This window comes from Cucurbita maxima, unplaced genomic scaffold, assembly GCF_002738345.1.
Source record: "Cucurbita maxima cultivar Rimu unplaced genomic scaffold, Cmax_1.0 Cma_Scf00022, whole genome shotgun sequence".
Lineage (NCBI taxonomy): Eukaryota > Viridiplantae > Streptophyta > Magnoliopsida > Cucurbitales > Cucurbitaceae > Cucurbita > Cucurbita maxima.
Window position 1 is genome coordinate 494,923 of NW_019272038.1, and position 8,622 is coordinate 503,544.

Genomic DNA, 8,622 nt, shown 5'->3' on the forward strand with positions numbered 1-8,622 from the left:
AAAAAAAAAAAAAAAAAAAAAAAAAAAAAAAAAAAAAAAAAAAAAAAACATATTCTTTCTTTGATCTGTTCATCCACTTCCCCGCCGCTAATCACTCCCCTCTGCTTTAAAAACACACTCATCCGACATAAATTCCCTCCCCCCCTTTTCCTTAAAAACTCCAAATATTTTCTCGGGAACCAAACAGAAAATCCCACCAACATTTCAACTTCATCATGCAACAACAATTCTAGCATCAAAATTTTAAAAAAGCTTCAATCTTTCACCAATGGGGTCTGCAGCTTCCTCGATGGCCGCCAAGTTCGCGTTCTACCCGCCCGACCCGCCATCGTACAGGTTACGAACGTTCAAACTCAAAATCTCCTGTTCTAATACCATGTTAAATTCTCGTTTTTTTATAATTTAAGTTGGTGGGTTATGATAAATTTTGGTTTATATTATTTTTAGCGTGTATTCCAACGAGGTTGGGAAATTGAGAATCTCGACCGTGGAGGAGAGAGAAAATGTGGATGTTTTGAGGACGAGGACGAGGAGAGGGAACGAGATTGTGGCTATGTATGTGAAGGCTTCTTGTTCTTCCTTCACAGTGCTTTATTCCCATGGAAATGCTGCAGATCTTGGCCAGATTCACCATCTTCTTGTTCAACTTAGTCTCCATTTGGGTGTCAACATCATGGGGTTAGTCATTTTTACTCGTTCGATCTCGTGTCGTTTGTTGTGTGTGATATAGATATCCACTAAATTTTATATCCGTTACATAATTCGTTCTTCTTTTAATTTTACGAACTGATTCATTGCATGAATGAAAATGAATTGAATCGATTATTACAGGGTGGTTGATTTTGGTTAGATTCGAATTGATGTAGCAAATTGATTTAATTTATTCGATTATCGAGAATGATTGAGTTTTTCTTACCTAATCTGTAGTATCCAATACCATCCTAATAAATTTTATTATCAATTTAAAAATAGTTAAATAAATAAAATATAAATTAAAATTTTTAATTTTATATTAATTTTTAATTTTATTATCAATTTTAATATTTTATTAATATAAAAAATTTAATTTTATTATCAATTTTATTTTATTTTTATTGTTTTGTGCAGATATGATTATTCTGGCTATGGACAGTCTTCTGGAAAGGTATATATATATATATATATATATATAATTTTGAAATTTTCAATTTTCTATTTATTTTGAATTATTTATGGAGTCATATCCAATTTTAAGTCATTTTCAAGAAAATAAAAAAATTAATTTTTTTTTGTTGTAGATATGAAATTTTGAACTTTCAATTTCAAGAAAATTTAATAAATAATTATTTAGAGTCTTTTTAATGGATTTTTTTTTTTTTTGTCATTTATTATTATAAATGATTATTTGAAAAAAAAAAAGAGACTATTTTTAATAAATAGTTATTTAGAGTTTTTTTTAAAAAAATAAATATTATGAAAAATATTTAAAGAAGAAATTAGTAAAAGGTTTAAGATTGTGGGTTAGGCAAGTGAACAAGACACATACGCCGACATAGAAGCAGCCTACAAATGCCTACAAGAAACATACGGCGTCAAAGAAGACCAAACAATTCTGTACGGACAGTCTGTCGGCAGTGGGCCCACACTGGAGTTAGCCACGCGGCTGCCGGCGGTGAGGGCCGTCGTCCTTCACAGCCCAATTCTCTCCGGCCTCCGTGTTCTCTATCCTCCTCTCAAGAAGACTTTCTGGTTCGACATTTACAAGGTTTCCCTTTTTTTGCTTATATACCCTCCCTCTTCTTCTTATTTGCATTTTTGTCCTCTTCTAAAAATATTTTTAAAAATTACCATAGGTAAAAACTTTTTTATTATTTTTTTTTGTAATAAAAGTTAAAATATTGATACTACATTTAAAAATTTATGGGTATTTTTTTAAATATTGTACTACTGAATAAATATTTTTAAAAGAAATTTAAAGGTGTTTTTTAAATTTCAGAAGGTATTTTAAAATCAATATATTAACTGTCTACATTTAAAATTAATGGTAATGTATTTTTTAAACTATTTAATGATATTATTGAAACTTTTAAAAGTTAAAGGTTGTTTTTTAAACAAAGTGTCGAGTTCAGAGATATTTTTATTCTTGCAGAACATCGACAAGATTCCGCTTCTTGATTGTCCAGTTTAGGTGATTCATGTAAGTTTTTTTTATCATTTTTTCTTATAAGGTTTAGGGTTTACGATTTATTAGTAATGGAAGTTTCTTCAGGGAACCGAAGATAAAGTTGTGGATTGTTCCCATGGAAAGCAGCTGTGGGAGCTTTGCAGAGACAAGTACGAACCCTTATGGCTCAAAGGAGGAAGCCATTGTGACTTAGAACTTTACCCACAATACCTAAATCACCTTCGTAAGTTCATATTCGCCATACAAACACTACGTTCAACCAATAAAGTTGACGAACATGATCAAAAACCACCATCGACCACCAATCAAAAGGACAAATCCCGAGCTACCCATAAGTCGAGGAACAGCGTGGATCGATTGCTAAAGGCAAAGAACAACGTATATCTATCGGAAAGACCACGGAGTAGCTTTGACCGGTAAGTCAAACTCAAACAGCTTATTAACTATTAGAAGTAGAAATTTGGTAACGATCTATGATGTGATTTAACAGCTTGGGAGATATAGTGCGGTCTGTTGGGTTGTGCAACGTCGACTGTTTGAAATCTGAGGTGGTTGAAGCTTGATATCGAAAAATGTAAATGACTATCTTTGCTGGGTTTGATGGTTTGATAGTTCTTATCGAATTATTTATCATCCATTTTTAGTTGTATTATTTATACGTTATAGCAATATATTCGAGTATAATAATAAACTGAATAATGACGTGATTGAATAAAAATGGTCGTATGGTGAAAAACATTACTATAAGAAAAAAACGGTAAAAAATAAAAATTTAGATTTAATATAATTTTGACGACTTTTATAATGTATTAAAATGAGTTTGTTGAGAGATTACGTTTAAAATTTATATTAATGTAATTTTAAAAAATAAATAAATGTTTCAACTGATTTGAAATATTTTAAAAAATATTTTTTTAAAAAAATTCCGAATTAAATAAAGTGTATAAATTTGGTAAAAAAAAAAATTAAATTTTAATCTTTGGGAGTTTTATTAAATAAATTAGTATTTAATGTGATAGACACTAAATATTAAATTTCTAGAAATTATATTAAAAATATTTATTAATATTTAAAATTTTAAGAGTTTTTTTTTACAAAATAAAGATTTTTATTAATTTAGAGAACAAACGGCAGCCGCCCTAATTAAGGATTATGAACAGATTAAAGTATAATTACGGACAAAATTAAAATGTCCAAAATTTTTAGGTGAGTAAAATACACAAAAGGAAAGTCTACTAATCAAGATTCAACCAGATTTTGTTTAATAAACAAAAGGGTTCAACAAGAATTTGTTAAAGAACCCAAAAGATTCAACGAGGCGACTGTCCTGACGGAAGCACAAGACCCACTTTTCCAGATCTCTCAATTTGTTTTTCCCCGACTCGCTGATGTTCAAGGTTTGACCTCTTTTGATTTGAAAATCCTTCATAATTTTCATAGTTTTTGATTTCCTTGCTTTGAATTTCGATCGATACCGCTACACCTACCTGTTCGTGGCTCTGTTCTTGTGTTTTTGATCTCTGATTGTTTGTGAAGCTCTATGATCGTTGAGTTTTTCTGGGTTTATGATGGATTTTGCAGTTTTGAGGCGGATCCATTTCATGATTTTACTGGATTCTGAAGTCAATGCTTAATGGTTTTGATATTTCTCTGTTGATGATGTTTTTTCTTTTGTTTTCGATCTCACACTATTGTTCATGAAGAGTTTAATCTGATTCTGAGATCTGTTTTGATAGTTTATGTGTTGTTTGTGCATTCTGGGTTTGATGGCGAAAGTTGTTCATGAAATATGATGTTAGATCTTTGAAAATTATGGAGATGCTCTGAATTTTGAAGTAGTGTTTGTTATGTTCTTGATTTTTTGTTTGTCCTGTTTTTCTTCTTTGTTCTTCATTCCAGCTTCTCTCATTGCACCCTTTTAGTTTTTGACTTTGATACATTCAATATTGTTGCATCTGTTCTTTCTTCTCCGTCCTGTTCGGAGTTTACCTAGCAAGCTTGCTTGAGAATTGAGGGTTATATCTGTGAGATCCTACGTCGGTTGGGGAGGAGAACGAAGCATTCTTATAGAAACCTCTCCCTAGCAAATGTGTTTTAAAAACCTTGAGGGGAAGCCCGAAAGAGAAAGCCCAAAGAGGACGATATCGGCTAGCTGTGGGCTTAGGCTGTTACCAGACATTGGACGATGTGCCAAGAAAGAGATTGAGCCCTGAAAGGGGGTGAACACGAGGCAGTGTGCCAGCAAGGAAGTTGGGCCCCGAAGGGAGGTGGATTGTGAGATGCCACACCGGTTGGGGAGGAGAACGAAACATTATTTATAAGGGTGTGGAAACCTCTCCCTAGTATACAAGTTTTAAAAACTTTGAGGGGAAGCTCGAAAGGAAAAGCCTAAAGAGGACAATATCTGCTAGCGATGGGTTTGGACCATTACAAATGGTATCATAGCTAGACACGGGGAGATGTGTCAGTGAGGAACCTGAGTCTTGAAGGAGGGGGACATGATGCGGTGTGCCAGCAAGGATGCTGGTTCTCGAAGGGGAGTAGATTGTGAGATCCCACATCAGTTGGGGAAGAGAACGAAACATTCCTTATAGGGGTGTGGAAACCTCTCCCTTGCAAACACATTTTAAAAACTTTGAGGGGAAGCCCAAAAGGAAAAGTCCAAAAATGATAATATCTACTAGCGGTGAGCTTGAGCTGTTACAATATCGCTTCACTGTGGTTAGCATTTGTGAAGGAGAGTTTTAATATCTAATCCTTCAGCATAGATCATAGGATAGGTAGCATTCCTTAACCAAAATTGTACCTAAGAGATGGTTTAAGTCTCTAAATTTCAACCAGAATCTCATTTATTTCTTCCTTCTGTTTGTTGGCAGTGAAATAAACGTCTGTGGGAATCGAGCGCCTCTCGAGTTATACACTGTAGAAGTCGTTCGTCGTACAGCTACGACGTGTGTATCCGAAAGGCAAACAGAAAATTTTCAGGACAATTCAGAAAACTTATCCTATAATGAATTTTGGAAGTCCTTGATTTGGATCCCACAAATAGCTACTATGATAGGGAGGAAGAACACAGGACAGGCTTCCCCACTGTTTTTGATTCTCTTGGCTCTTGCTTTCTTCTTTGTTACTTATAATTTGGTGATAGCTATTATCCGGTATGGATCCGTGGGAAGGGGAGTTGGACCTAACTCGTACAATCGTTTATCGATCGACCCTGTCATTGAAATGCCAGAGAATGTGAAAAAGCAGGAGACAAAGTTGCCTTACCATGTTGCTTTGACAGCGACCGATGCTCCATACAGCCAATGGCAATGTCGAATTATGTATTACTGGTACAAGAAGATGAAACACTTGCCTGACTCCGAGATGGGAGGGTTCACTCGTGTTTTGCACTCGGGAAAGCCCGATAACCTTATGGATGAGATTCCTACTATGGTGGTGGATCCTCTTCCTGATGGTGTGGACCGGGTGAGGATCCGATCACGCTTTCTTCTTTGTGTTCATTTGACTCACTGATAGCTACTTCGAACGTCCTCGTTTCTTCTTTCAAATGATTTGGATTCGTTTCGTTTTTCATAAAACTTGTCTGTTCTGTTCTCAGGGTTACATTGTTTTGAACAGACCATGGGCCTTCGTGCAGTGGCTGGAAAAGGCTACAATAGAGGAAGAGTGAGAATTTTATGTAAAATCATTAAAGAATAGAACCTCTCATAAACATTACTATTAGAATTCTCTTTGATTTTGTTTATGTTACAGATATATATTAATGGCAGAACCAGATCATATATTCGTTAATCCGCTTCCTAATTTATCCAACGAAGGTTATCCAGCTGCGTTTCCGTTTTTCTACATCAAACCCGATCAAAACGAAAAGGTTTTGAGAAAGTTCTTCCCTGAGGAATATGGCCCCGTAACCAATATCGACCCGATCGGAAACTCCCCCGTGATTATCAGGAAGGTGATTGGGAGATTAACACCTTTTAACATGATATTTTCTTTTCCCTGTTGCCATTCTTGCAAAGTTCTTTCTTTTTACTGACTCGACATTTATTGTTTGATGTGCTATATCGGTTTTGTTTATCAGGATTTGCTGGAAAAGATTGCTCCTACATGGATGAATGTTTCATTGAAGATGAAAGAAGATCCTGAGGCGGATAAAGTTTTCGGATGGGTGCTAGAAATGTAAGCTTTCAGAAACGATAAACCTTTTGTATTCTATAGTCTACCAAATTGTGAGATCGAGAGGGGAACGAAGTATTTCTTATAAGGGTGTGGAAACCTCTCCCTAGTAGACGTGTTTTAAAATTGTGAGGCTGACGGCGATACGTGACGGGCCAAAACGGACAATATCTATTAGTGGTGGGCTTTGACTGTTACAAATGGTATCAGAGCCTGACATTGAGCAGTGTGTCAGTGAGGACGCTGTGCCCCAAAGAGGGTGGATGGTGAGATCCCACATCGGTTGGAGAGGGAAACGGAGCATTCCTTAGAAGGGTGTGGAAACCTCTCCCTAGTAGACGTGTTTTAAAACCATGAGGATGACGGTGATACATAACGGACCAAAGTGAACAATATTTGCTAGCGGTGAGCTTGGACTGTTACAAATAGTATCAGAGCCAAACACCGAGCAGTCTTCCAGCGAGGGCGCTAGGCTCCAAGGGAGGTGGATTGTGAGATCTCACATTGGTTGGAGAGGGGAACGAAGCATTCCTTATAAGGGTGTGGAAACCTCTCCCTAGTAGACGCGTTTTATAACCGTGAGGCTGACGACGATATGTAACGAGCCAAAATGGACAATATCTGCTAGCGGTGGGCATGGGCTGTTACACAAATTTTAAAATCCGTAGTGAAATGCTGTCTTCTAAAGCTCCCTTTTTCCCCGAAGGTATGCTTATGCAGTTGCTTCGGCTTTGCACGGCGTGCAGCACGTTCTTCGGAAAGATTTTATGTTGCAGGTACGACATCCATTGATTCTAACTGGTCAGCCATATTGAAACCAATCTTGAGATGTTCCTTCTTTTTCTTTTCTAACTGGTCAGCCACCATGGGACTTGGAGATTGGTAAAAAGTTCATTATACATTATACTTACGGATGTGACTACAACTTAAAGGTGAAGTTTCTTTGCCTTTGTTCCTTCCTTTTCTATAATCTTAGCTCTTATAATGAAACTCACTTTCCTGAAAATCATTAGGGCGAATTGACTTATGGTAAAATTGGTGAATGGCGATTCGACAAGAGGTCACATTTACGTGGACCTCCTCCGAGAAACATTTCTTTACCCCCTCCTGGAGTTCCTGAAAGTGTGGTACGTTTCTAGAAAGCCATTCTCCTTGTCTTCACCTATTGCCGCATGTTTTTCGGTTGGAGAGGGGAACAAAACATTTCTTACAAGGGTGTAGAAACTTCTCCTTAGCAGACGCGTTTTAATATCTGCTAACAATGGACTTGGGTTGTTACAAAATGATACTAGAGCCAGACATTGGGCGGTGTGTCAGCGAGGACGCTGGCCCCTAACGGGGGTGGATTTTGTGATCCCACACCGGTTGAAGAGGGGAATGAAACATTTCTTATAATAGTGTGTAAACCTCTTTTTAGCCGACGAGTTTAAAAAACTGAGGGGAAGTCCTTAAAAGGAAAGTCTAAAGAGTACAATATCTGCTAACAAAATGATATCAGAGCACATGTGTCAGCAAGGACATTGAGGGGTGGATTGTAAGATCTTACATCAGTTGGAGAGGGGAACAAAGCATTCCTTAAGGGTGTGGAAACCTCTCTGTAGCCAGCGCGTTTTAAAGACCTTGAGAGAAAGCCCTTTAAGGGAAAGTCTAACAGGATAGTATCGGCTAACAGTGGACTTGGGTTGTTATAGAAAACCATGTCGAGGATGATTTAGTTTACTGTTTGGTCGTATTCCTGCAGACTAGGGAAGTGCATAAAACTCAAAAACCATACCGAACCATGCACAGTCCTAACATATTTGAAATAGCGAAAATTGCTCTTATGAAAAGTGATTTGTGGCCTCTCTCTTCGTTGTTGGCAGGTAACCCTAGTAAAGATGGTGAATGAAGCAACTGCTAACATTCCAAATTGGGACACAACATAGATATAAAAGAGATACAAGGTGCCCAAGCTTTTGGGGATATTTCTATAGATGTTTAAGGCCATGATAGTGTTATAGAAACCAATTGAATTATGAGGAAATTGCACAAACGACCTTGAACTATGAACTTTATTACAATCATACCCTTGAACGTTTCATTTGAGCATTCAACCTCTCGTGTTTTGTCCAGTACTGCTATTAGTCTCTTCTCTTAGTTATTAGTTTATCGTTTAATTGAGTTTCAAATGTGTGACTTGCTCGTTGAGCTTATTACTAACCTATCGAGACAAAAAAAAAAAAAAAAAAAAAAAAAAAAAAAAAAAAAAAAAAAAAAAAAAAAAAAAAAAAAAAAAA

General features: G+C 36.3%; 1 protein-coding gene and 1 pseudogene across 1 annotated transcript; both read left to right on the top strand.

Moving 5' to 3' along the window:
- The first annotated feature begins 135 nt into the window (after positions 1 to 135).
- On the top strand, positions 136 to 2,822 carry LOC111496047 (annotated as a pseudogene).
- Positions 2,823 to 3,386: 564 nt separating this feature from the next.
- On the top strand, positions 3,387 to 8,457 carry LOC111496046 (hydroxyproline O-arabinosyltransferase 3-like). Its single transcript, XM_023146295.1, has 9 exons — positions 3,387 to 3,561; positions 5,041 to 5,635; positions 5,769 to 5,836; positions 5,924 to 6,125; positions 6,252 to 6,349; positions 7,053 to 7,122; positions 7,207 to 7,278; positions 7,360 to 7,473; positions 8,209 to 8,457. The coding sequence occupies exons 2-9, from the start codon at positions 5,219 to 5,221 to the stop codon at positions 8,269 to 8,271; spliced, it is 1,104 nt and encodes a 367-aa protein (XP_023002063.1). The 5' UTR covers positions 3,387 to 3,561; positions 5,041 to 5,218; the 3' UTR covers positions 8,272 to 8,457.
- The last annotated feature ends 165 nt before the right edge of the window (positions 8,458 to 8,622 follow it).

Bases quoted from the DNA above. Each gene is read 5' to 3' on its own strand.
- LOC111496046 (XM_023146295.1), top strand. From the start codon at position 5,219: ATGATAGGGAGGAAGAACACAGGACAGGCTTCCCCACTGTTTTTGATT. The intron at 5,636-5,768 runs GTGAGGATCCGA...TTCTGTTCTCAG, and splicing joins TTCCTGATGGTGTGGACCGG to GGTTACATTGTTTTGAACAG. The intron at 7,279-7,359 runs GTGAAGTTTCTT...GAAAATCATTAG, and splicing joins GATGTGACTACAACTTAAAG to GGCGAATTGACTTATGGTAA.